Source organism: Lipophrys pholis, assembly GCF_963383615.2.
Source record: "Lipophrys pholis genome assembly, chromosome: 4".
NCBI lineage: Eukaryota > Metazoa > Chordata > Actinopteri > Blenniiformes > Blenniidae > Lipophrys > Lipophrys pholis.
The window spans coordinates 25685339-25712966 of NC_137637.1; the positions used below are offsets into that span (position 1 = coordinate 25685339).

The following is a 27628-nucleotide window of genomic DNA, read 5'->3' on the forward strand; positions in this document are numbered from 1 at the left end:
TTGTTTTAACAACCCGAAATCAGGCAGTGGGCCAAACCACTGTGGAGATGTGTGGGGGGTCAATGGCACATCCCATTAAAAGGTCAAACACATGGTGCAGCATTTTAAATAGGAACAATGGATGACCGTCAATCTGTGTTTTTCCACAAGTGAAAATAGGAACACAACAGCCTTATTTCTAACGGAGCCCCATTTTTTTTTTATCCGACTATGTAATCGCTGAAAAATACAAACGCTGTAATTGCGGCTTTTTTTAAATTTATTTACATGTAAATTGTTCCATTTGCTGCGATGTAAAAAAAATATATATATATATTATTCAGTATACTTTTGTTGTGTATCAAATTTTTATTTTCGTTTGAGTGAAATACCAAAGTTTGACCTCCTCTACATCTCTAAATAAATCAATCTATTATTTTAAACGGAGCGACGGTCGCGAGGGGGATTCTTCCACACCTTCCGGGCGGTCCGTGAAAGCATCATCCCGCTCGTCCCGGGCGAACGGCGTCACGGACGCGATGTGTCATTTCGACGGATAAATGACTGCCAGCTAAGCCGTCCCGTCTTCACAGCTGCGACAATGTCGACGAGCGGCCGCTAGTCCGCCCGATTCCCCGCGTCCCAAACCCGCGCCCTGCGACAAGAAAACGCATCCTCTCGGCTCGGTTCGCATCCACGATGATGGGGATGGACAACATGTCCCTCGTCTCGGTGACTTTGGCGCTGCTCGCCGTCGTCCTCTGCACTTCTCCGGGTAAGATCTGCCGGATCGGCGTCCAGGCCGCGCCGTTACTTGTGGCGGGTAAACGGTTTTTAAACGTCGATACGTGGTGTGATTTTATGGGGGTCCCCCCCCCCTAGGTTTATTACCCCCCCTGCTGCTATTATTAACCCCCAGACGCGAACCGCCGTGTCTTCTGGAAAACTATCACTTATTTCAGTTCGTGTTAAAGCTGCCCAATAAACCATTTAATGTGTGTGTTATAATCCACTGTTTACTGCAGTCCTGAGTGTGTTTGCATGTTCGAATCCGTTGTTTTATCAGTAATCAGGCTTGTTGATGAGATAAACGTTAGCTGGAGAGCTAGCGCCGAGCTCGATGAGGTAACAGTTATTTATCGTCACATTGTAGTTTTAAACCATTTATCCTGTAGAATAAATTAAACCTAAAGAACTATTTCGTGTGTCATTGCTTTACCACAGACCACTGCTTTGCTTAAGTAAGGTAAGAAGACCCAGAAACATACAAAAAGGTTACTAAATCTCATACTATTTATGCCTTTAACATATATATCTATATATATGAGTATTTTGTGCGTCTCCCAAACCATTTTCACACGACAACTTGTATAATAATGTTTATTTAGCTTGCCTATATTAGACACTGAAGCTATGAAATAAGGGCACAATAACATCACAGCATGCACCAATGTCAATATTGAATAGATCCATTCACTGCCACATAAAGGGTCAAAATAGATTTTCTTAGGCCTGAGGTTGTTAATTGTTGCTGCTGCATTCACAACATTAAAACCCAACGTTTTTATTATAGTATTAATTTTGTGTGAGGCATGCATTGATTTATTAAAATTTTTTCAATCGGTCATGGAAAAGCCAGAGGTACAGCCTGAAAAGTCTTATTTGGTTTACATAAAAGAAGCAAGGGAATCTGTTTATAGAAAAACTATAGATATAAAGAACAAACATTGTTGCCTGATAAGGGCAAATCAGATGTAATTAGTTTTTAATATCATAGAGACTAAGGCAGCACACAGCATTTATATATATATATATATATATATATATATATATATATCTCACCAACGTGCAGTGCTTTATGGCTTAGTTTGTTAACGTTGTGGTGCAGTTGTTAGTATTGATTTATTGATGTTGCAGCTTTTATTATAGTTAAGATACATACGGCCAAAGCCAGAGCTGGAAAGTTGTAGATTTAGTTTGCTCCGGTTCAGGTGGCGGGGTGTGTAAAGGCCTTGAACCTGAACTCTAGTAAGAGTTTCCATCAGTTTAATTCACTCGGCTCTCTGCACCATAATCTCCGGCACTTCAAGAAAACATTATAGAATCTGTTTTCTTTTAATCGTGTTTGCACATTTTTCTTTACACTGGGAAACGAGCTCGAATCAATAAGGGATGCCTCCTACTTGGATGAACGAGAATATGGAGACAATTGGTAAGAGCTCAAAAATGAATTTAAAGAATTAAGTTTGATTCAAATTCTATTAATCATTTAGACAATTTTACAAGAAAAGATACCCATTCATCCGTCTGTGTTCTGTATTGTGGGAGAAGTCACCAGTTCATCACAGAGACTCAAACCAGAGACGTTCTCACTGTGGCCTAAAAGATACTGGGCTTATTAAAATAGTTTGTTCTTAAATGTGAGAAATGTGTGGGCTGTGTGGGTTTATTGGCCAGTTGGTCAGACAAAATGCACAATTGCCGGTATCATATCAGGAGATATAAACTTGTGCCAGACAATATTATTGATTGCCGATGTTATATATAAACTACACGGCCAGGCTATCAAGTGAAGCTTAAATGTACTGACTTGAGTGAAGTAGTCCTCTGAATCCCGGGGTACCTGACAGTATAACTCCAATCAGTCTGCTGCTGTTCCGCCCTGACAGTGACTGCTCCCAAACCAGAAAGTTCTGAGCAAGAAAAACTTGAAAAGCATAGTCTTTTTTTTTTTCCTGGGGGCACAAGAAAGCTGCGTTCTTATTAATTGAACAGTCGAGACTTTTTCCCACTTTAAAGCTATGCAGTGAAAAACAAACGGAAACAAATAGTTAATTGAATTGAGAGGCAACGCAACCATTTGATCGTCTTCCCTGCCGCGTCACTGTTTGTCCCTCGCTGGTTTTCGCAGTCAGCGGGAACGAGGACTGTCTGTGGTACGTGGACAAAAACGGCACCTGGCACAATGGCTTCGACTGCCCTCTCATCACATTCTGCTGCGGGAACTGCCACCGCCGCTACTGCTGCCTGGACGCCTTCAAGATGATCACCGAGCGCGATCAGAAGCGCTGCATGCTCTTCCAGTTCAGGTGAGGCCGCAGGGTCTGCATTTAATTACTCACAATCCTTCCTCTCTACCAGTCAAGCTTCACGCGTAGAACTAAGCCCAGGTGAAAATATGGGAATGAAAATGGGAATCTGAAAAATAGAATTAGAGCCAAAAGAAATGTGAGCGTATCATGTAGGAACTGGAAACAGTATTTGTATGCTCTAGCATAACTATTTGCATATGTACATATAAACACGATTTTATACACAGTTCGTGTAAAAATGTACCCCTATACTAACAGCAATAGTGTGTGTGAACCCATAATTACCATGCATGACTGCAAAAAGTACAGACTTATTTTCAAGCGAGGCTTCCGTTTAGCTCATAGAAATGAAGGATCGACTTTATCAATTAAAAACTTTAGTAAAGCGCATTTACTGTCAACCAAATAGATAAAAGTCCCAAAATCATTAAGCTTCTTTATATAACAGGATACAAATAACCTGTATTCAGACGTTCACGGTATTTATTGCATGGTTTAGAAAGGGACTTTTGAAGTTGAACGAATTCTACCATTAATGTATGTCCGCTTTATGTATTTTCCATATTTGTCCCAAAACGTAATGTTGGAGGAGCTCCCGTCCAGACGTTCAGGCTCGCCCCCACCCCCCTCACTCACTGGCTGCTCGAGGCTGTAATACCTTCTCATTAGTGCGCCTGTCACATCAGCTGTCTGTGTAGTTTAAGACAGACGGTGTGTTTAATACCAGCGAGGCAGAATGATAATGCTGGGCGAAGCAAGCTCGTACCTCTGAGGCTGCAACAGTGACGGTTTTCCTGCGCGGCACTAGAAGCCATCCGTCACTCTCCGGCGGCGTGCAGACAACCCACAGCTTATTGAGCCCAGTGGGAGATCGAATCAGCGGCCTCCGATGAAATGCTGGGATTTGTTGCCTCGGTGAGATTATGAGGCGATGGAACGCGGTGGAAACGGGAGAGCTGCAGGATGCGGGTCATGCGACGTCACTGACATCAGGGTCAGCGTTCGGCAAATAGTCTGACTCAGAAGTTTCACATCACAGCCCTCTCTACTTGAATCCCCCCCCCCCCCGTAAAGAGACTCGACACGAGGATGATCAAAGTAAGAAATGCTTTGTCCCTCAAGTCCTCCTCTTTTTCTCCTCTCCTCTCAGCCCCACCACTTTAGCAGGCATCGCCTCCTCCATCCTTCTGTTTGTGGCCATCATAGCCACCATGGTCTGCTGCTTCATGTGCTCCTGCTGTTACCTCTACCAGAGGAGGCAGCAGAGGGGCAGGACCCCTTACGACGGTGAGACGCCGCCTCTTTATACCTGTGCAGCGGAGTCCAAGCAGAGTTCTCCTTTACGAGTTTCCTCTTCGCTTGTCAACCCTCAGCCCAGCACATCCCCATGGCCAGCTACCCCGTGGAGCCCATGTATGACGCGTATGGAAAACCCCTCGGCCCCTCCGAGTATCCACATCCAGGTTATCCGATGGCCCCCCAGTATCCCGGCATGCCCCCGCACTACCCGATGATGCAGCCCGGTCATTACCCGCCACATCTGATGGATCCTGCGTACAGCCAGGGTAAGAACAGCCGAGGCTGAGCCCGGGTCCATGACCACAAAAACAATCAATAAAAGTAATCAGATAACTGTAATAATCAAATCGGACATGTCTGTACGCACTTAAGATACACAGCAGAAGTCATTTATAAGGCTTCTAGCAGTTTTGCTCTCAGTCAACACACTCGCCTTTTTAACGTCTCGTCACAAATATTCAGAACATTGGTAACAACGACTTTTTAAAAAATACTTTTGCCTGGAAAAAGTCAGATTTCCCCCTAAACAATGTTTCTTTCTCACTGCATTTACAGTGATTACACGTTGTTTGTTCTACTTTGTGCCGTTATCACGTTATATTCTAAGTAAACTTTACACACTGATCCCAATTTCTTTATTTTTAAAATTTTGCTTCTTTTTCAGCCCCGCCGCCGTACTCTCCACCTCAGTACCCCGGTCACTGATCACCTCGTCTTCACACACACGCAGCAAGAAGCGACGGCAGCCGAGAGAAATGACTGTTACAAACGGAGACGGCAGCGACACTCTCTGCTGCACACACACACACACACACACACACACACACACACACACACACACACATTGTTTACAAACACTAAAACACGACAGCTTGATAAGCCGTGGTTAGCCTGCGACGGAACGCAGGAGGCACTTTAAGGTTTTATTTTTTTTTGTTGTTGTTGTTGTTGTTGTCCTACTTCTCCGCAGTACTAATGTAAATCAGACTTTCTGTCCTGCAGCGGTGACGCCTGATCGCTGCGGGCGGGTGTCACATGATCCTTAAAGTGAGGACGTAGCTGCGATTCGACGACCTCCCCCCCCCCCCAATTCAGTTTAATAAGGGAAAATTAGTCCACTTCCTCGCTTTTGTTCGGTGATCCTAAGAAAACGCGTCTTTATAACTGTATCTGATGTTTCTCTGATAGTTTGATAGAAGCTAAACTGGGATGCATGTTTTTAGGTGAGGTGGTACGTTTAGGTCCAAAAGCCAGACGTCTTTCAGTTCCTTCATGGTACTTCTGTAGAAGACGCCTTTTGTCACCCGTTTTTTTTTTTTGTTGTTGTTTTGTTTTAATTTAAACTGTTGCGTCGTTTTCGTAACCGACTCAAGTAATTACTTCATGGTAGTTTGATTAGCAGATCCCCTTTCTCATGTACCGTGTTGAGCGTCGGCATGCCCCCCCCCCCCCCCGTCAAAGTCCTCTTCTACTTCTTTTTAGGTTTTCAATTCGTGACTCGTACAAACATTCATGTCGGGTAGGATGTTTCACACTGGAATCTTCCGTTCAATGTTTATTTCTTGTAACATATCAGATCAGGGGAGCCGCAGGTCGCGACTGCATAGTTGAAGCAAAACGTCGGCCTTACAATGTCGACCCCGTGAAGAAGAGTTTTAACTATTTAAAGAATTTTGTGAATTTATTCCTCAGCTCAATATTTTAAGATATTGTAATAAGTTCTTTAAACTGGTGTGATGTCATTGTAACTTAAGGTGTGGCGTTTGGGCATATTATGAGTATTTATTATTCCTGCAGCCACGTCTGACTGAAGGGTTTCTGGCCTCCATGCACTCTGCTGAAAAGTGACCATCTCACCCGGAAGGGTTCGTTTGACATTTTTTGGAAACCTGCCAAGTGAACATTGCTAACTGTCGTACATCGGTACTATAATCAGTTCATTTTCTAGTATTTAATTATTTGACCCTGTAACTACAATATAAGGTGGACGAGATGAAGATAATCTTTAACTTTCCTGATTTGATCATTCGGTATTAATAAGTTCATCTAGAAGATGCAGTAGTGCAAAAAAACTAACATTTCAAGTAGCATCAAAAGAAAACGGATTGAACCTTTTCCTTTCTATTTGAGTCAGATTTTCTTTAACCATGGGCTGAAATGTGTTTCAATGTTTAAAAAGGCAGCAGAACTCCTGTTTCTCCCTCTGCTGGCAGTGAGGCAGGTGGAGGTTTTGCCCAGCTTGAGGACGAGATAACAAACTGGTACCAGAGTCTCTAAAGTCGCTCTGAAACACGAACCAACAAAAAGGTTTCAAAGTGTTGATGGGTGGATTTTGTTGTCGGATTTTGTAATTTGATTGTCGGTCGGAAGTCTTGTTTTATTTTGGTAAACTCAAACGCCCTCATGTCCGACAGTGGGTGGGGGCAGGTTACAGTCCCTCGCGGGGTAAACATACGGAGAAATTAGTTTTTCTGATAACATCTGTGCGGATTTATTTTAAAACTGGTTTTCTTAAGAGTACAAGTTAATTCTATTATTTCAGGAAGAAAGGACTATTTTTTTAAGAGTCGCGAGTGAAGTGGGCAGTCTCAGGATTTCTGTTGTTGAGTTTGCATGTTCTCCCTGTGTGTCGGTGGATTTCTCAGGTTTACTCCCACATGTCCAAAAACATGCAGTTTAGGTTGGTCGGTGTCTCTGAACTGCCAGCGGGAGTGAGCCGATGATATAGAAGACGTATCGATGGACAGTGGCGAGGCTCCGCGTCTGCCTGTGCGGACTGAATATAATCAGATGTTGAGAAGTAATTGATACTTTTTGATCTGACATCTTTACCTCACATCAGTTTGTGCCAATATGATGCAAATACCCTTGTCACCCCTGGTAAATACAAGAGTAGTTTTCATTTCTTGTAACATTGACACCAGGTCAATTACAACTTTCAGCCTCTTGTGATTCTTCCACATTACAACTCAATCCAGCCACGTCTTTTAATCCCGACAAGGAAGCAGATGGATTTCTCTAAATGTCAAACAATCCCTTCAGCGTTTGCAGACGGGTTTTTTTTGGGTTGAGCTCCTGTGAGGTCCGAGCGTTTTGAAATGTAATATGCAACATCCCAAACATGTGACGTCTGCCTCTGAATATGTGACTCCTGAAGTACTCGAATTAAAAACACTGTCGATGAGAGAAGTTTTGCTCTCGTCATACTGCTAAATTTAACACTAATTTATTCACTCCGATTGGCGACCTCCATGTGTACAGATTTGTTGAGCTTTTTTTTTTGTAAAGCACGAGGGGAAGGATTCTCTCTGTGACATGCTCTCGTGTGTGATTTCATAACGTTTGCTCAATGACGTTTCTGTTCATTTGTGCTACTGAACCAAGTCCATGAGTGTGTTTTTAATGGAACCGACGCCGGTCGGTAAAAATAATCCGTTTCGATAATGGCATTTTCTCTGTTGTCATATGGATGGTATGGCATTGTAATATAAAGTGAGTGAGGGGGAGGAAAAAAAAAATATTTCTATTAACATAAAATTTAACTTTGGAATGTAAAATGAAATTGTCCGTGTGGTTTTTTTTATGTCTGAATTATTATTTTACAGCAATGTAACACGGGAGAGTTAATGACTTGACCACTAGATGTCCATATCAACCTTCAAACTACTGGAGTTCAGCCGGTTTGAAGATTAAGTTGATTATAAACACTTAAGTCGTACAGCATTTTTTTTGAACAAGTACAGCTTAATTTACTTTAAACAGCTGCCGTGTGAAAGAAAACTAATCAAGATTAATACATTTAAGAAGGAAGGATGAAATGCCGAAGAACTGATTTAATGTCCTTTTCAATACATCAAGCAGCATTTTGTTAGTTTGGTTTTAATTAGTACATTAGTGTCATTTTATACTGTGTTGTGTTGTGAAAGCTGATATTTTCCACACTGACAATATGTTAACACAAAAAAAATCTATATAGCTGAACACTTTCAAATCTTTAGTTTTATAAAATATTCAGTAAGACATGTAGAAATTATTAAATATTTACATCCTTCCTCTTTTTTCCAACCTTTTATAACATTTTCCAGTTTTATTTTTGTGCTTAACCGTTTAATTCCAGTCTACGTAAATGTATCATTTGTATGTCTTTATTCTCTCTCTCTCTCTCTCTCTCTCTCTATGAAAGAAAGGTAGTATTCTCATTTAGTGTCCCCCTCTCATTACATACAAAGTGATTTTTTTTCCTAAACACAGAAGATTCTGACTTTAACATACGATGTTTATTCCGTTGGTGCCTCAGGTGGTAGAGGGGGTCGTGATCCAATGTCAACATGATCAATGTTGCATGACCCGAAGCGTCTTTTTGTCCCAGTTGCTTCCAGTGCTGAGCGAGCACATTGTTAGTATTTGTGTGATTTAACAGTGCAAATACTTTTAAATAGTTCACTGTGCTGTATATAAGTATTTCTAGTTGTATACCAAACTATAGTGAGATTATATGTTCTTTAAGTTGCACTACTACATTTTAAGCTCTTCAAATCGTTTAACTGAAAGAAGAAGAGGGGATAAAAAGGAGTGAAAATGAATGTAATCTCATCTCAGCTCATATGCAGTCTGCACCCTGGACAGATTTCAGGTGTTTATAACAAATTAGTTTATTTACTGAATGTTTACAGTGCACCGGCAGTACACACATGAAAGATTAGTTACAGATTTTTCTTTTACCCAAATAGATTTCAGTCTTGTGTAAGAGATTTTAGTTTATGGGATGATAATGCAGATTGTAAAAATTAAATAGGAAAACACTGATGGGATTTTTTTTTCTTTTTCAACTAAAATGATTATTGTATTTCAACGAGATTTGAGTAATGGACATAACTCAACACTGACAGCCGGGAAATCAGCGACGTGTCAGTGAAAGCTGAAATTTGTAGAAGTGTGCAAAAGTACATTATTGCAACTTCTCTATTTGTAGCTTTATCCAGTAAAACGAAGGGACTTTACTGGACCGGCCCACTCATGATCAAATTGAGTTTGAATCCCCTGGTTTACACATTTCTTCTGCATGGATAATAATATAAAAGGTAGAGCTGCCACTACTTCGAAGACCTTAGAAAGATACCATCAAACCTTTATGGAAAGTATTATAAAGATTTACGCGAAACCTGGCTACAGCTTATTGTATATGCACATTACACAAAACATCACTTTTAAGGTCAAAAATATCTCAAAAAGCCACGTTAGAATGCTCTGATTATATATATATATATTTTTTTTTTTTAACACATTACATTTTTTCCTATTGCTTCATGCACTGTCAAATGACCTTTTCTATTTTCTTCTGGTTGCAAACAGCTCTAAGATGCATATTCAATGTTCTGTAGCATGATATTATTTTTTTATAATTCATATTCGGCCATCCGCATTCAGAAAATCATTTCCTCACAGTTCTGAAGCAAGCTTCCAAAATAGTGGACGTAACTACCTTCATAAGATGTGAAAAGTTCACTATTTGAACACTGATGTTTCTCACTGTGACACAAACCTTGAAATAAACAATCAGGCACCAGTTTTCAGTATAAACACAAACTGTGTCACAGGAAATCTGTGTGAGTCTGCTTCAACATTTCTGTAAACTCCAGCCCTTCCCATTACCTTTAAAGGAGTGTGTACCCTGAACTAAATATGGACATGCACTTTCACAGGATTTCGAAGAATGTCCCAGCCTCGCAGTCCGCTTTGATGATGCGAGCCTCCAGCAGTTCGTCACTGGTACCCCTCGATGCTGGACTCTGCAGCCTCTTTGCACCAGGACCGATGCCTCCGGTGGCTTTTCAGTAAGCGGGACTCAACAGGACAGCAGCTCTGGCAAATAGGAATACGCAGTTTCTCACCAAAGGACTTATTCATCTGATTTGATATAAAGGGATTTATTCACCAGCGCCAACACCACTTCCAAAGAGCTCAACCTTCTGCGTTCTTCTTTGAGGCACAGCAAAAACACCGGCTGACATGTCTCGGCGAAAGATTGGTGGCCTGACCTGTACGGGCCGGCAGGTCAGCGAGGATCCGGACCTGGATTCCCTGCTGTCCACCCTGTCCCCCGAGGAGATGGAGGAGCTGCAGCAAGACATGATGAAGGTGCCGGACGTCAAACCAGAGGATGGTAAGAGCATTGTCCAAGGAGAGAGCCAACCCGGCCAGCCACCGACAAGCAACAACGTCCGGGAGGGGACGAGAGGCGACAGCAAAGGGAAGCTCAGTCAGAGGGAACCGTCGTTTGAGGTTAGTGAGGAATGTTGACAAAGGTGAACTTTTAGCCACATTTTCTTATAACATCCCTCCCTTCCTATGTTTATATCCTTCCACCGGTTTTCTAGGAAACAGCCTGCAGTTATTTGACGTTAAATCAGACACACATTGCTGATCATATTACAGAATACATCTATGGTGTGTAGGGTATTCTAATGATGGGTTTACATGTGCTATTTTCCATTTCCCTTGAAGCAATTGGACCTCATGGACCTCGAGTCCATCGGTGTAAAAATAGTCTGGTCCCCAGTGTTGGCTTCAGTGCCAGGAAAAACATTGTTTTCCCTCTTCGAGGCTTTCGTACATCCATCCAACATCTTCAATCATCTCCTCACCGGCAGAGCCTCTTGAAAACATACTGTGACATTTTTACTATTCCTATGACACTTTGCAAATGTTTTACAGCAACTAAGAGGCCACTGAGCACGAGCGAACCCGAGAGCCCACTGAGCACAAGGGTCATTTGTGGCAGTTTATGTGTTTAAAAAAGAGGCACTCCAGCCGATAGAGCGGTGGCGGCCCTGTGGAGCTTCTTAATCCCGGCCTGATGGAATTCCTTGGTTGATTGCTCCTACGCTCACTGCCTTTTAAGGATACATCTGCCAGGGCTACGGCCTCGCACAGCAAAACAGATGGAGGATCACAAATCAAACACTCAGCATGCTGCAAATGTATCCCTCCCATGTAAAAAAATAAATAAAAAAGGTTTCTTGTCCTCTTGCTGACTGTACACATGCCACACTGTGTGTGTGTGTGTGTGTGTGTGTGTGTGTGTGTGTGTGTGTGTGTGTGTGTGTGTGTGTGTGTGTGTGGGTGTTTGTCTTTACAGTGAATAGTTGGATGGGGAGTGATTTTACGGGGAAGAAAAAGAGTATTTGCGCAAATAGTCATCACACACTCCTACTGTATATGTCATGTGGTATGTACTGTGCCAGAAAAAGTTCAGCTTTCAACTGTCAACAAAAGCGTCGAATGATGCGAAATGTTCTTTGTCGTTCTTCTGATTTGCTTTTGTCATACTCATGACATGTCTGTCCTCCTCTAGAGTGAGCAGAAGAAAGAGAGTCGCAAGCAGGAATACCTAAGGACGAGGGGCCTCAGCCAGGAGGAGAACGATGTCACCAGAGTAGACGGCGTCCCAAACGAAAAAGCTATCAACAACAAAGGACATGAAGGTTCGACAGAGGAACGAAGCTGGCATTCCAGTAGAACCCGGAAACAGGAGAGCAAAGAGAGCAAGGCGAAAGAGGACTCCAGTGAAAAAGAGAGATACGAGGACAGTCGGGTAAGAGACAGGAGAGAAAACAGAGAGAGCACAGGGGGCAAAACAAAAGATATGATCTCCAGGTTGCAGGACAAAAAGGATGACGGCAAAGAAAAGGAAAGGAGGGATGACTGCAGGAGAAGAGATGACAGCAAAACCAAAGATATCATCTCAAAGCTACGAGAGAAGAGCGAGAGAGACACGGGCAAGGAGAAGGACAGAAAATCTGAAGGTATCAGGACACAAGGGCTCGTCTCAAAAATGATCGGGAAACAGAGCAAACCTCCGGAGAGCCAGACTCAGGAGGCTAAACCTGAGGAGAAGAAGCCAAAAGCGGAGGAGAAAAAAACTGAAGAGAAAAAGAAGCCTGATGGGAAATTTGAGCGACAACCATCTGAGAAGGGCGAGGTGCAGGCGAATCAGGTGGAAAAACGAACGGATAGAGAAGAACTGGTCAATCACAGTGACCACGTGAAAGAGAAAGATAAGAGGGTTGAGGACAAAAAGCAAGAGGAGGGCAAAGGAAAAGCCAAGAACGTCGATGGAACTGAGAAACTCGGTAACTGTGGGGCAAAGAACAGCCCGAACAGCAAGGCGAAGCACGAAGAGGAGGACGAAGACTCCAGCATGTTTGATGAGCTGATGCAGCAGGTTCACAGCAACGATCCCTCCCTCACCGAGCTCAACGTCAACAATTCAGAGGTCATCAAGACCAAAACCCTGATCGAGTTCGCCGAGGCCTTGCGCGACAACACCAACGTCAAGACGTTTGCCCTGGCTAACTGCCGCGCAGACGACCACGTGGCGTACGCCATCGCCGGGACGCTGCGCAGCAACAAGACCATCACCAGCGTCAACATCGACTCCAACCATCTCACTGGAAAGGGCATCCTGTCGCTCATCCAGGCACTGCAGCACAACGCCACGCTGACCGAGCTTCGCTTTCAGAACCAGCGGCACATCTGCGGAGGCAAGATAGAGATGGAGATGACGAAAGTCCTGAAAGAAAACACCACCCTGCTCAAACTGGGCTACCACTTCGAGCTGCAGGGGCCCAGGATGACCATGACAAACATACTGAGTCGCAACATGGACCGGCAGAGGCAGAAGCGGCTGCAGGAGCAGAAGCAGGCTCAGGCCAACGGGGAGAAGAAGGGGGCGCTGGAGGTCCCGAAGACGGGAATACTAGGTGGATCTCGCAGGAGCTCCCCTATGGCTTCCCCAAAACCGTCGCCCATCCCCTCACCCATGCCTTCGCCGAAGCTGACTCCGAGGAGAAGTGCTGCCGGTGCGGCTCCTCCACCACCTCCACCTCCTCCTGGTGGTGGACCGCCACCTCCTCCACCTCCTGCGTTGGATTCTAACCGCTCATCTGGCAGCAAGAACTCAAGGGACCAACTGCTCGCCTCGATCAGAGGAAGCACCGTGAAACAACTGAAGAAGGTGCGTAGGAGAAAGTGTATGGGCGGGTGTCACTCCGCCACGCTGCTCTCAGATATAATCACATTTTATCGTTTTCCCACAGGTGCCGGTGCCAAAGTGGCTGCAGTAATATTTTCTGTTGGATGGTCACGCGAAAAAAAGAAGAGGGAGGGGGTACAGACATCTCGCCACAGGTTTCCTATGAGGTAAACTCCATATTTCCCCGCGGCTGGTTCCTTTGCAGCGTTGCCGTGGGGACGGATGGAGAAGATGAAACGCAGGATGGTCGGATGACTTGTCCTCACTATGAGTTCTCCTCTCAAACACTGGACCAAAAGGACTCTGCGGAGAATGAGTGAAGCAGGGCTCCTCTCTCTCTCTCTCTCTCTCTCTCTCTCTCTCTCTCTCTCTCTCTCTCTCTCTCTCTAATCTGACTGCAGAGAGCACCATGACTTTGTGGCTGTGCGTCTTCAATTCATATTGATGCTTTGCTGGTTATTTGCACTAGATAATATAAAGCCCATCAGATAACATGTCGGCTTGTCTATGCATCTGAATGTGTGCGTGTTGGGAGTGTGTGTGGTGAGCTTATTAAGAGACTCAATTAGCTCTTTATAAAAGTATATCATACAAAAAGTCTATCGGTGATAATCATAGTGGAAAATTAATTTGACCATTTATTTATTTGTGAGAGAAGAAATCCCACTTATACTTGTCATCTGTTCAATCTGCTCAAACTGGGAATTCAGAAAAGGCGGAAAATATCAGGGAATTAACAAACATGGCGGCCTGACTTAAAAAAAAGAAAAGAAATAGGTAAAGAAAAAAAAAAAAAAAAAAGGTCATGGTGGGCTTTGTGTGTCTCCTTGTCAAATCTCAAGACATCTCAGGCAGGCTTGGAAAGCAGCCCAGAGGGATCCTGGTGCATGACGAAGGATTTTTTTTTTAGCATGGAAATAATTACATAATGCATCTTATCAGGAAGTGAAAATGGCTGTTGTATTTTGTACAGAATAATTTTAGCCTGGGTGTTTGAATATCTTGCATAACTTTTACACAATACATCTACATGTCTTAACCTTTTGGGGAGAATTTGTGACGTCATTACAGGCTTCTTCTTTTTTGTTGTTGTTGTTTTCCAACCCTGCTGTTAATGAATGATGAATGAACTTTTCAGTGAATGTCATTTCTGAACAAAATTTGAATGTGATAAATCAGCGTGATGTCATGGTTGACGTTCATGTCTTGTTACACATGTCTTTCTTACAGAGCCTGTATGTCTTCAATAAAACATTACAGTATGTTTGCGAGTGTGACGTTATGGCTGGCAGCATTAAAGCGCATGTTTTCGCCATATTTTGAAAGACATCCAACCATGTTTTGCTTTTATCAAGGATGATCAATCGAGTTATTGTGTAGATTAAGTTCTTACACGCCTTCTTTTATTACTTCACCTGCTTTATCGTAGAGATGCACACCCACCATATCAAAGACTCTGATTGGTTTCAGAAGGAAATATGTCGGCCTAAATTCAAGATTATCATAGCAGGCTAATAAAGAAATAAATAAAAAAAGCTGTGCTTGAATTTTTACTGAAGACAAGCTGTGTACTATGTTGTATATTTTGTATCTGCGCCTGCCAGAGAACCATACGGCAAATGCCTTTGAATACTAAAGTAATTTTGTGTATTTTTCCCACGATTATTTGTCTTTCAAGCTGTTGTGAGTACTTTCTCACAATAACTGAAGAGGTGTCCGAAATAAAATTTAAAAAAAAAGTAAAATGCATTTCTCAGTACAAATAAACAAAAAGATTAATGGAATTCTGTCAAATGTGTCACAGGTAATATAGGATTGAGCATTTGTGTTTCTGCCTCCTCAGATGCGGAACTACCTTCTCTAGAAGGGTCCCATATATAATTTTTATTATATGTGCATATATGAGCATGCATGATAAAGTTCGCATGACAGAGTTCATTTGAACTCCAATTACGGAAAACGACTGTCTGCAAATATGGGCTTGACAACCACGATGGCCACTAAAGTTGTAAATTACTGCCGCATTATATATATTGAGAAAGGAAATCCAGTCTTGCTAGTCCCTGATTCATCTATAATGCTTCGAATAATAATAACCTCAGGTATTTCCACTGTGTACATTCTTACCTCATACCCTGTTGCTAAGAAAGCATAGTGGTTACAAAGCCATATATAGACGTGTGTCCACAACCAACGATCATCATGTTTAAATCATATTTGAAGAACTTTGCAGTGCTGGAAGTAAATCTTGTTTACCTCTCTAGCCACCACATGTTCTCACCTAATCATCATGTTTGAGATGTTGGATTAATATTTATGTGCGTTGCTTTTCATGTCTGCTTCAATCTTTATGTTTCTGTGAGCTCATCTCAAGTCAAAAGGGCTTCAAAACCTCTCATTTGTGCATCACGGCAAGTTTAAAGGTCAGCTGTGGTTTAGTCTATACAAGTGTGTTTTGTGTCAAGTACTTTAGGTTTTGGAATGAACAGCATTTATTCTTCAGAGGGGTTAAATTCAATGTTAAGAACATTTATGGAAATAAGACAAAATGTTCTAGTCCAGAACTTCAGAGACAACTCTTTTTAATTCCCAGAGCCACATGGAAATACATCATCATCCTCTGACGGTGGAGACCCTTTGGACTCTCTGTCACACTTTACATAGCGTGTTTAAATCTTCATGGAAACAGATGGAGTTGTCTTGTGTCTCCCCAGCAGATGGAAACGTGGCCATCATCCTTACTGTTCTGCAGAAAAGCAGAGAGCAGAACCAGCAGCTAGTTTATCTCTCTATTGCCTTGCCGCAGTCTCGGCCTCTATGAAATGCCTATATTTGGTCATTTCTTAATGTAGGCTCGCTCTGCAAGTCATTCCTTTCTCGTTCCTAATAATGGGCTGCTGGCCAGCCGTCTGTCTTTCAACTGAGGCTGTTCTCCTGACCAACAGTGCTGGTCTCAGATGGAGGAAAACAGCGGAAACAATGAAATTGTTGAGATTACAGGCTGTTAAGTCTCGGCAGATGAGCTCTTTTCAGAACACGGCCCTCATACTATGTGTGCAGGAAAAAATTCAGCTGACATAATCGCACACATATTTCTAGAGGTGTTTACATCAGCTACATGGTGCACAGCAGTTTCATTTGGTCTTAACTATACCATCAGAGTCCTTTCTTGATTTTAGCATGCTATCTTCCTTGAAACGCAACATAAAAACCAGCTCACAAATTCAGATTGCAATAGAATAGAAAATAATCTGTATTTGTCATGGCACAAGTGCAATGAAATTGAATGTTATTGCTGGTGCAAAGAGGATTAATAGAAGCTGGAGTTATCAATCGATAAATAGACTTCAACTTTAAATATACATCACTCACAAAAAAAAACAACCCTCCAGCAACTATTGCACATTTCCAAAAAAGTATTGAACAGCGAGCAGTATTCAGGGCTGCAATATCTTTTAGCCTGTTTGTCCTGGCCTTGTGAGGCCCGTATCTCCAGCCTGGTGGCAGCCGCTCTAACAGAGGGTGAGAGGGGTCATTGAGGATGTCCCTCGCTTTTTGTTTAGGTACCTTACGCTTCATCCAATGAGGGTAGAGGTCAACTGAATGATCTTGTGAACAGTGGTGATGATTCCTGTCTGTGGCTGTGCAGCTGCTCCGCTTGAAAAAGGCTTACATGGTTTTACTTCAAGATCACTTAACATGAATAAATAAATAAATAAATAAATAAATAAAAGAAGAATCACACTATGACTGAGTTATGTCTCAAACTTTTGTAGGGGGGGGGGGTTCTACTGGGAAAAGCCATTCCCCTGACCAACACAACAATGAGACAGTGGAGCAGTGGTTAGCTCTGGCCTCACAGTGAGAATATTGTTGGTTTAAATACTGTCTTTTACATATAGAGTTTGCACGGACACAAAAGCATGTTCAGAACATTTGTGAATAGGTTGCTACAACTCATATTAAAATAAAATCAGGGAATCAATCAATCAATTGTAATAATGATTATTCTTATTCTTATTCTCATTCTTATTTTTAATTCTCATTTTTATTTTTATTTTTATTTTTATTTTTATTTTTATTTTTATTTTTATTTTTATTTTTATCACCACTCACCTGTGCCGCCGTCGCATTATTATTACGTCACCTGGTGTGGTGCGGCGTTCAAAACCATAGATATAAAACACTTTTTTTTATTGGTATGGTCACAACAACGTGATCGCCTTTCCCGAACGCCTTTCGGATGCCTCCGAACACCATTTCTTAACCCCGTGACGTAAAGGTAAAATAGATAGGACAGGAAAAAGGGGGAACTATTCGGATGCGCATTAGGACACATTCTCCAGTGTAAGAACTACGCCGTTCAAAGAAGCTGTTCAGAGACCTGGGAACTGCTGGAGGAACCGTTTTTAATTTGTGCTCATTGCTTAACCTGGATAACTGGACTAAAATGAAGAAACTGTTGGACTACCTACATTGTATTGGCTTGCACCAGAAAATATGAATGCCTGACATAATGAATGCGAATAATAAACTGTAGAGGGCAGCAATACGCCACTGCAGCGTCAAGCCTGCCTAACCCAAGAAGAAGACGGAGAGTTGCGTCAGTGGGAACAGCGAAAGAACAAAATGGAGGAATATGCCAGAGAGCCATGGTGAGTCTTGCAACTTACTAAAAAACACTTTGACGTCGTCTTCCAACAAGACATGAGTGCTACCTAGTTTCACGTAAACGGTGCCTTAGGCTTATGTGTGAACCTTTATTTTTCGAGTGTCGTCAGAACCAGTACGTCTGTATTCCGGCCGGCTAGCACAGATGCTAATTTCCTCATAGGATTGCATTAGCGAAGTGAGCCGGATGCTACATCACGTTGTTAGTGACCTTGTCGGTTTAATCACCCACATGTCTTCAGCTTCTTCAAACCAATAATATTAACATTCCCGTTACATGGCAATGGATGATCGCCAGTGACTATCAAGCGCTGACATGGCATTAGCAGCTGAATTATGAATCAGCGCAGTGAATTATTCACGTTCAGCACCTTGGCTAAGTTAGCCACCTGTGAGCTCCATGCTGCATTTAACAACATCTGAAGGAGGTTACCTCCTGGTCTGATTGTTATCTTTAGTCGTCTCCAGTGACTGTTTATTTAGTTACTTGTTTGTATTCACAGCGTATCCGATAGTGTGACTGTACAGGTTGTGGTTTATTTATAAATCTCCTGAACAGTGTGTAACCATCAGGCAAAACATGCAGACGACTGACAGTCAAGTTTCCCTATGATCTGAACATAAATCAAAATTAACTGTTTAGACTTTAAATGGCTCCATATCATGGCGATGTGTACAACTGCTATAAAACAAGTTTTAAGTTGAACAAACAGAACAGTCATTTAACTTGTATTGCTCCCATGACATGGCATTAGTCGTCTTGTTTTTGGATATTATTATATTATGATTAGGCATCAATACTGTTTTGTAGTCTCAAATAATATGCTTCAACAAGATTATTTGTTAGAATTTTGCTTGCTGTTTTTGGTCAAGCGCTAAAAGAAATGTGTAATTATTATTTGGAAAATACTACAGATAAAGGCCACGCTTGCAGCCCTGTGGTGTTTTCATGTTTCACTTTGAAGGAAACATTTAATGGAAGGGAATAACTTGTATTGTTAACTGCTGATCAGGAAGTTTCTATTTCTGATAACGTCTACGTACAGATATTGTAACATCTATTTGTTATTAGACCTTCAGACCATCTTGTGTGGTGAAATGATACAACATTGTGTCTCCTGGAAAGAAAATGTCTAAATAGGATTTTGATCGTACGTTCTGTATATTGTGCTTAACCTTTGCATTTCTGTAAGATAGAAGATATGTTTTGTTTTTTGGCACAATGCTGTTTTGCATGTGGTGTTGTCCAATGTATCTCAATGCTTGATATCAGCAGAGCTCAAGGCCAAACTCTCACTGAGTAACATGTTGCTCATATGTAATTCCTCACTGTTCAGACGTCATTATGTAACATCTATAGAACGCTATGTACAAAATTGTCTCATGTGAACCTCCTCTTATGAGAGGAAGCGAGTCACTATAATGTGCATGTACTACAGGCCTAGAGGTATTTCCATACATATTTGAAGTTTTACATTTGAGATTAGATTCATGTTGTTGCCATTTCTCCAATGGGAAAACCTCTTAAATGCTCATTGTGTTCACAAACATAATCATCTATTCTCATGGGACAGAATGAGATTGAAATGCAGCCAGAGAGCACAGATAACTTTAGCTTCTTCACAGACAGATTTATTGCACGTGCAGGGAGTGATAATACCGTTTGGTAATGACTGTGTTGTGCTTTCAGCCCCTGGAGGATTGTGGACGACTGTGGAGGAGCTTTCACCATGGGTGCTATTGGAGGAGGAATATTTCAGGCAGTGAAAGGCTTCAGAAATGCACCTTCAGTAAGTTCAGTCATCTGACTGCATACACACCATGTGTTTATGTCGTATCAGATTCGACATGAAGCTCAAACATAGAACATGCACCATGCCATGTTTAGATCAATGAATTATTGATTTGACAGACCAGATAAACAGTTTACCTCCAATTCACGTGTTTGGACCAGTGGTGTGATAATAGAGGAGCTCAAGGCCTCGTGTTCGAGGGCTGCGTTCAAGGACGAGCGGACAAATGGAGGAGATGTCAGATTTGTTTTTGTCACAAACATCAAAATGTGTTTTTGGTGAAAAACAATCCCAAGGTTAAAATTAATTTCCGTCCATTTGTGTTCTTTTGCTCTTCTTTAGGGCATGAGTCACAGAATGAGGGGAAGCCTGACCGCTATCAAGACCAGAGCCCCACAACTCGGAGGTGAGAACAAGTACTGTCCCACTGGAAGGTTTCTTTTGTTTGCAACGACCACCGGTACTATTCAGCTCAACTTAGTGTTCTAATTGATAAATTTGATTTTGATTAATTAAAAATCCTGTGTAACAACCAATGACATAATAACTCCAAATATGATAAAGCCAATAATCCAATGACTTGCTCATAATGGAATAAAATAGTAAAATATTTTTACAACCAGGAGTAAGAGAGAGCATCGCATACTATTTCTCCTCATTGAATGAATGTGATGATGATTCCACTCACTGTACCTATTTTTGATCAGCAACTTGCTCAAAACCTGCAAAAAAAAAAAAGCTTTAACTTCCAAGAAACACATCCCGATCTATTGTAATTGACTGCAGTTATTACATTTTGAAATACATTTTTAAATGATGCTTCAATTATGTGATAACTTATTACACTCCAGGCAAAATGCTAAGACGGCAACTAAAGGATTTGCAGGAGAAATGATCAAACAGTGCTTCACCAAAATAACAGTTCTCTGCGTATAAATGCAACTTGAACAATGGTCTGAGTCTTTGTTCTATTTATTATTATATTTCCTGCATCTGGAGTCTGAAGTACATGGTTGCAGCTGTCACATCAGTTGCAGTGGACGCAACATCCTGCAGTCAAATTTGCATTCATGCCCAAATGAATAAACCCACTTCACACACTGCAGCACACAAAATTATAATACTGCCCTCAATCTACTTCTGTAGGAGTTTATTAAGAAGATATAAGTCAAATAGACTTTTTTTTTTTTTTTTCTATTAAAATGAGAGAAGTGGACACAGACTCTAGTTCTAATTTTGGAGAAAATACCCATGGCTGAAAACTTGTCTGAACTGTTTTCCAAATTTTGGGTTGCAGGTAGCTTTGCAGTATGGGGCGGCCTCTTCTCCATGATTGACTGTAGTTTAGTAAAAGTACGAGGGAAGGAGGATCCATGGAACTCGATAACGAGCGGAGCCATGACGGGAGCTATCCTCGCTGCGAGAAGTAAGCAAGCAAGCCTCAAGGAATCTCCCCGTGGAGCATCCACAAACACAGTGACATCAGAGGGTAATGCTCTGGTTACCGTAATACCACATCCGGGAGATAGCGGAAGAACGGTTTGACCAATGAGGATAAATATGAGACAGGATGTGTGTTTATTTACCTGTTAAAAGTTTTTTGTTTAATACTGTAAAAAGCCCTTTACACCTAATGGCTGCTTGCACAGGTGGCTTTACACAGTTTGACTAATTGGTTCTTCATACAACCTCGGCATGTGTTAATGGTCAGGGTGCAACATTTTAACCAGGTCTTCTTTGTACAAATTCGTATTATAAGAAGTTCAAAACGAGGTATTTCTGTGTCGATAGGATTGTTGTTTCTTTTTGTCTTGGAAGTGCCTCAGGTGAAACGACTATGCACACTTGATGAACAAGTCTCAAATACAGGCATGAATTAACACAGGACAAGAATCCAAACTTAAATGATGCTGTCAGGATTATTAGGTCCAAACACATTTTGCCTCCATTCAGATGTTTGACATTAGCAATCAAGTCTGAATCACGGAGCATCAAGCTCTCTGCACACTTAAGTTTCTATCAACACTCACAGGTCAGTGACTCATCCAATTCTTAAGTTTTGTAGCTGCTTCATTGTACTAATGATGGTTGGAAATGTTGTTGAGTGTTTGATCATTGGAATCCTCTTTGCATTTCAGCAGCTGTAACAGAGATTTGATAATGAAGTGAAAGCAAAGGAAAAGTAAATTAAAAAAAACAATGATACATGCCGTGAACAGTAGAAGACATTGAAATGTTAAAGGCTGATTAAAATAGATGTTAACACAGAATTCAACACTCCAAAAACAATATATAATAGATGGAACATTATTAAGAGACCTGATAAGGGACAGTAGGAAATATTTAGCGTACAAAAACATCCTGGCTTTACTTTTTTTTTTTTTGCCTCTTCCACACTTGATCAGTGCATATTGCTTTACTGTGTGTGTAATCTCTGACCTGTCCCTCTGCAGACGGGCCAGTCGCCATGGTGGGCTCGGCAGCGATGGGAGGGATCCTGCTGGGCTTGATAGAAGGAGTAGGAATCCTGCTCACGAGGTTCGCCTCGTCACAGTTCCCAACTGGTGAGTGGCACTTCAGAAAACTGGAAGTTTGCGTCATTAAGACAGACCAGAGGCTTCAAAATCTCACAGGGCAAAGAAATAGTTTGTACCTACAACAGTCTGACTAATTAAATCAAGCCTGTGGCGTTAAGTCAGTGTGGCTGTAGAAACATTGTAGGAGAAGCAGATTAGTGTGTCCAATCAATGAAAACCAACCTCCCCAACCGGCCAGGAAGATTCTGAGTGAGAATCACACAGACTGTTCTCTCTGCAGCCAGCAGGGCGGCGTTACCGCTGCCTGAAGGCAAACAGAGAATGAGGAGAAGCTTCTTCCCTCAGGCTGTCCGCCTGCTGAACCTAGAAAAATAGACCTGGCAAATTGCCTTGTATATACTGTCTATTTGCACGGTTCAACTCTGGTCTCCCCATATTTATCTATTTATCTTTCTTGTGCCTTAATTCTCTTTATTATTATTATTATTGTCATATAGTGTGCTATTTTCATTATTCTGTGTTTTTATTTTTCTATCCCATAAAAACTTGTTTCGGTGCGGAACATGTACTTTAAACATTTCACTGCACGTCCCACTCTGTATAATCGTGTGTGACGAATAAAGGACTTCTCTATTATTTTTTACTTCGAGGTCATAACTCACGGTCATTCAGCTCTGAAGCGTTCCTCACATGGACAAGGTTATGTGTGGCGATGAAGCTCAGACACACTCTGAACAGCAATGTTACTTGAGTTCGTTTAACACGTGACCGAGTTTGTCTTTGTTGACTCTCGTGGCGGAGTGTGAGTCATGTCCCCACCTGTCACCATGCGCTGCACAAACACAGCATCTAATCACCATGTCGACAGTAAGATGATTACAAATACCAGGACCTCAATGTCACTTGTTTTCCTACTGACTGAGAAACAGTCCAGTTTTCATGCCCGACTACTTCCGTACTTTCTTTTTACCAAATGTGTTGGTCCACACAATGTCCCCTTTGTGAGGTAAAGACATGTAGTTCTAAAAGTGGCGTCACTAGGTTTTCTCCTGGTGATTGTAGCAGGAAAAAAAACATGATTTATTAAAATCTACATAATTTTTGTCACATTTCAGTCATTACTGTGTCATTAGTTTTTTCCCAGGTCTGTTTGAGTAAACACTACTGGAGCCATATTACATGCTAATGCCTAGAAATGTATTATATACTCTTTACTTAACTGAATAATGAATATTTTATAATGTCAGTTCTGTGTATTGCTCAGGTAATTGAAAAACGAAAATGAATCATGAGGTTAAAAATGAAATTATGCTGTGTGTGTGTTGGTTAAAAAAATAAAACAAGATGTCCTAATTATAAATGCAAAACAGTAGAACGCAGTTAAAAGCGAGTATGTTGAATGAACAGCCTCAGCACATGCTTAGGAGAAAGGATCTACACCATACATTTGGACAAGAACTCGAAATTGTCATTATTTTACACCCCTGTTTTTTTTTTTGTATTTTTAAAAAAAATTTTTTACATTTTCTTCAAAAAAACGTATATTAATCTTAAACACACATTGCTGGGTATTTCGTTTCTCAATCGAATCTCCCAAAAACATGGTTTCGGCTGTAATTTAGCACATTTTGATGCACAGCTTTTGCCTATTACAGCCAGCAGTATTGTTTACAGTGCTGTCCATCCTACTTTGTCTTTTACTGTGTTGAGTAGGAGCTTTTTTATTTGCGTTTATACGCCTTACATTGTGCAAAGCTATATATTGCATCTTTATTGCATTGCAATTTAACCAAGTAATTATGTAAAACTATTCTGATAAGTAATTTATTGCGCGAGGCCGGTGGATAGGTGGTGTAGTGGTTTGCACTCTCTCCTCGCAGTCTGGGGTGTGAACAGGTCACTTTAAATGTTCCAGTAGGTGCCAACATGTGTGGTTTTCTCTGCGTTTCCCATATTGAGTTTCTTTCCCATTGTGTTTACACAAGTTGCTCAGTCTGTCCTTATGGATGTTTCTCTGGTTGTGTTCTCACTCTGACAGCAACTTTTTTTTTTTTTTTTTTTTCCCCTCCTCAGGTCCCCAGTTTCCAGAAGACCCTGCCTCGGCCCCCATGTCCGGCCCTTCCTTCGGAGACTACAGGCAATATCAGTGAGAGAGGACCCCGCCACCCTTCCTTCATCCACTAGGCCTTTTTTGAATTCCTTGCTGAAGTTACACATTAAGAAATGGAGGTGCAGACACCCACACATCAAACAATAGAAACTGCCCCCAACTCCGTGGACTGAATCTGAGGCGTGAAGGAAGAAACGCATCTTCATTCTTACTTCCCCCGGAGCCACATACAGATCTGCATTTAGTCGTCCTCAGCCTTGTCATGTGCATCTGTTTCAGCCGACACTGGTCAAATGCAGAGATGTGGAGAGTCGTGACACCTGTGGCGGATGTGTGTTTTTATCTGTGGTGTTTATCATGCACAGTGTACTGCATGCATGCTGCCTGATGAGCCCCTGTTGTGTTGAATCCAGGAATATATCATGTCACATGTTCATATGTGACACTTAAGGATTTTATAAATCATTAAGTGTCACATATGAAACTTAATGATTTATAAAATACTTGTACACTCTATACAGTTAAAACAAATTCCTCAACCTATCTTATTAATCTTTATTCGCCTTGATTGTGTCACATGCTTGGGTTTGCCGCAGACTCTTGGCCGGCCTTTACATTGGATTTCATTCAGAGTTATGAATGAAGACAAACATCTCTCAGACACTATGCCATTCCCACAATATTAGTTTGCGTTGAAGCGATTTATTTATTTTAGTTCCTAATGAGTTGTATCAGCTTGTTCTGTTTCATGTGACAGCGACTTCACATTCAGCACATATTGTGGAGAGGATGGCTAATGACTAAAGATGGCACAGGCAGTGTGAATGAATGGAGAAACCCAAGCAAGGGGTTGATGCGTACCGTTTTAAATCTGTGTGACAGATTGTACTAAGATACAATAAAGAAAACATTGGAAAACTTGTCTGTTGGAGCCTTATCAATCGATGCATGTTGGTTATGGGCTGAATTATTATTAAAAAAAGAGAAGTGAGTTGTCCACTGGGCTGAGGCCACGTCATGCTGCAGGGGTTAGCACACTTGCTGAAATGTGAAAAACAAATATCAATTCAGTTCTGAACCTTTTTCCATTGAGTTTGTATATTCTTATTCTATATGAATGATTTTCCTGTCACAGGTAAAATAAGGTACTTGAAAGATTAAGACGTGTCAGTTAAGTTGTTCTATTGCCTTCTTACTGTATTTTTCTGATAATCGGTTTAGAATCCTTTAATCTGTTACCTGCAAACATTTCACAATCAAATACTCAAGATGGCCATGTCTTGTTAAAAATACGACATGTTTCATAGTTCTTTTTGGGATTTTTGTTATCGTGTATTTTTTGGGCTGGCTAACACAGTAATGGTACTTAATGGTGTAAGAATGAACTTTGTACATTGAAAAAAATATCTTCAACGTAAAAGCCATAAAGTGACATGGCTCACCAACATTTTGCTTCTGATTTATACCTTCTCTTTGACCTTTTCGTGGAGTGGGCAGAGCCTAGCGCCGGTGAACCTGCGTCTGAAAGGTACTTATAAGTGAGAGCATCTGTGAGTCCCTCTCTCTGGCACACACTGGGATGGACACCAGCTCCCTGCGACAAACGTTTGGGTGTAAAATGTGCTGCCAGAGCAGGATTGTCTGTCCCCACTAGAGGGAACTCCTCACACACAGGGAAACCCAGACCAGCCTCATTCCTTGTTGCCAGCTCCAAACTGCAGCTGACTCTTTAAAAAAAAGAAAGAAAGAAAAATTTACAATGACACATGAGGGAACACTTTACCCTCACATTCTTGCATCTTTGCGTCAGAAACGCATCTCTCCACAGCCCCTTTCTTCGCCTTCACAGGCGAAGGGCACGGGATGAGAGAGTAACTACTCCAGCATGTTAAGCCTTTTATTATGTGTCTGTGATCGCAGCTATTTATTTTCATTACTTAGAACAAACTCAAGTCAATAAGCAGTGGTAACTCTTGGATTAAAATTTGAATAAAACAACAAACAATGACAAAAAAGAAAAACAAACGCTGGGACGTCTTCCTGTCTCCTTAATCATTATGATTAGGATGACGACCGTGAGTAACTGCTGTTTCTTCTCTCAGTTATAATTTGGGCTGTGAATTGTCACACACCTGGGAAACAGCGGACATGTTTGTGGAGACAAATATACAGTGCACAATCCCTAATGTTCATTGGATTTGCACAAACGACAACAAATAGCCATATTTGTGAGATTTCTGTTCACAAGGGTTTGAGTAAATGAGAAGTGTGTTGTGGACTGTTGTGTGTTGATTAAATGTGTTGTCCCATCAAACTTCAGGATCAAAATGTGGAAAGCAGCAGATATTTTGACATTTGACCTTAAATTCAACACTTCCTCCTGAGTCATTGCCGTTTTTCTTCTTATATATATCATTCTTAGAGCCTTTGCACTTTAGTTTCACCTCCCAAAAGGAATTTCTTTCAGGACAAAAACCAAAATATGCTCAATATGGCAACAAATGTTTTTTGTCAGAAGAATCCCGAGTACCCAGGGAGAACATGCATGTTGCACAGTAATGCTCCCCAAACTTGATGTTCTCTCTTCAAGGCAAACGAGCGAGACACTAGATTTATTGATGTGACATCACAAGATGATATTATGTGCCGTCTTATTCTTTTCCTGAAATTAAAGGCAGTATTTCAGTGAAGTGGTGATTTAAATTTTTTTTTCAGTGGCTTTTTGTTGTTGATTTGCTGAATCGTCGAGATTGTTCTTCATGCAGCTTTTGGCACTTCAGCTCTTTAGTGAGTTTTTGTTGGGCGCTTCAGCTATTTCTGTGTTTGCACACCAATCTAATGGTGATGATCTGAGCAGGAGTGACTCATTCCAGCACAATATGTATGTTTCTTTGTGAGTTTCTGTTTATTATTTTATGCTGAACACATTAAACAAATATGTTACAGACTAGACATTTAAAGGACTCCAAACTTTTGTAGGATTTCGTGTGTATTTATTTATTTGTAATGCTTTTTGTATACTGGCAGCACGTGCAGGCAAAGGTAGGTTGGGAGTTAATCTTGAAAAGAAAACTGCATGTCAAGGTTTACCTGCGGCCAAGCAATTATGACCA

General features: G+C 41.4%; 3 protein-coding genes across 4 annotated transcripts; all 3 read left to right on the forward strand.

The window, feature by feature from the left end:
* Positions 1 to 678: 678 nt before the first annotated feature.
* Positions 679 to 5075, forward strand: shisa4 (shisa family member 4; the record flags this gene model as incomplete). The annotated part of the gene is made up of 5 exons (XM_080461138.1): positions 679 to 754; positions 2891 to 3068; positions 4222 to 4358; positions 4445 to 4636; positions 5035 to 5075. The coding sequence occupies 5 exons, from the start codon at positions 679 to 681 to the stop codon at positions 5073 to 5075; spliced, it is 624 nt and encodes a 207-aa protein (XP_080317264.1).
* Positions 5076 to 10098: 5023 nt separating this feature from the next.
* On the forward strand, positions 10099 to 14670 carry lmod1b (leiomodin 1b (smooth muscle)). The gene is made up of 3 exons (XM_080462182.1): positions 10099 to 10652; positions 11725 to 13386; positions 13469 to 14670. Exons 1-3 carry the CDS (start codon positions 10380 to 10382, stop codon positions 13493 to 13495), a joined length of 1962 nt encoding a protein of 653 aa, XP_080318308.1. The 5' UTR covers positions 10099 to 10379; the 3' UTR covers positions 13496 to 14670.
* Positions 14671 to 17532: 2862 nt separating this feature from the next.
* timm17a (translocase of inner mitochondrial membrane 17 homolog A (yeast)) lies at positions 17533 to 27466 on the forward strand. 2 transcript variants are annotated; one of them, XR_013935265.1, is made up of 7 exons: positions 17557 to 18059; positions 19766 to 19865; positions 20211 to 20274; positions 21166 to 21294; positions 22322 to 22432; positions 24479 to 24939; positions 24986 to 26246. XR_013935265.1 is itself a non-coding variant. In XM_080460971.1 (6 exons), the coding sequence occupies exons 1-6, from the start codon at positions 18034 to 18036 to the stop codon at positions 24553 to 24555; spliced, it is 507 nt and encodes a 168-aa protein (XP_080317097.1). In that variant the 5' UTR covers positions 17533 to 18033; the 3' UTR covers positions 24556 to 27466. The 2 variants fall into 2 exon arrangements, 1 of the variants encoding a protein (XP_080317097.1); XM_080460971.1 differs by having other exon boundaries at positions 17533 to 18059; positions 24479 to 27466.
* The last annotated feature ends 162 nt before the right edge of the window (positions 27467 to 27628 follow it).

Bases quoted from the DNA above. Each gene is read 5' to 3' on its own strand.
- lmod1b (XM_080462182.1), top strand. From the start codon at position 10,380: ATGTCTCGGCGAAAGATTGGTGGCCTGACCTGTACGGGCCGGCAGGTC. The intron at 10,653-11,724 runs GTTAGTGAGGAA...GTCCTCCTCTAG, and splicing joins AGAGGGAACCGTCGTTTGAG to AGTGAGCAGAAGAAAGAGAG. The intron at 13,387-13,468 runs GTGCGTAGGAGA...GTTTTCCCACAG, and splicing joins CCGTGAAACAACTGAAGAAG to GTGCCGGTGCCAAAGTGGCT.
- timm17a (XM_080460971.1), top strand. From the start codon at position 18,034: ATGGAGGAATATGCCAGAGAGCCATG. The intron at 21,295-22,321 runs GTAAGCAAGCAA...GTCCCTCTGCAG, and splicing joins AGCTATCCTCGCTGCGAGAA to ACGGGCCAGTCGCCATGGTG. The intron at 22,433-24,478 runs GTGAGTGGCACT...TCCCCTCCTCAG, and splicing joins CTCGTCACAGTTCCCAACTG to GTCCCCAGTTTCCAGAAGAC.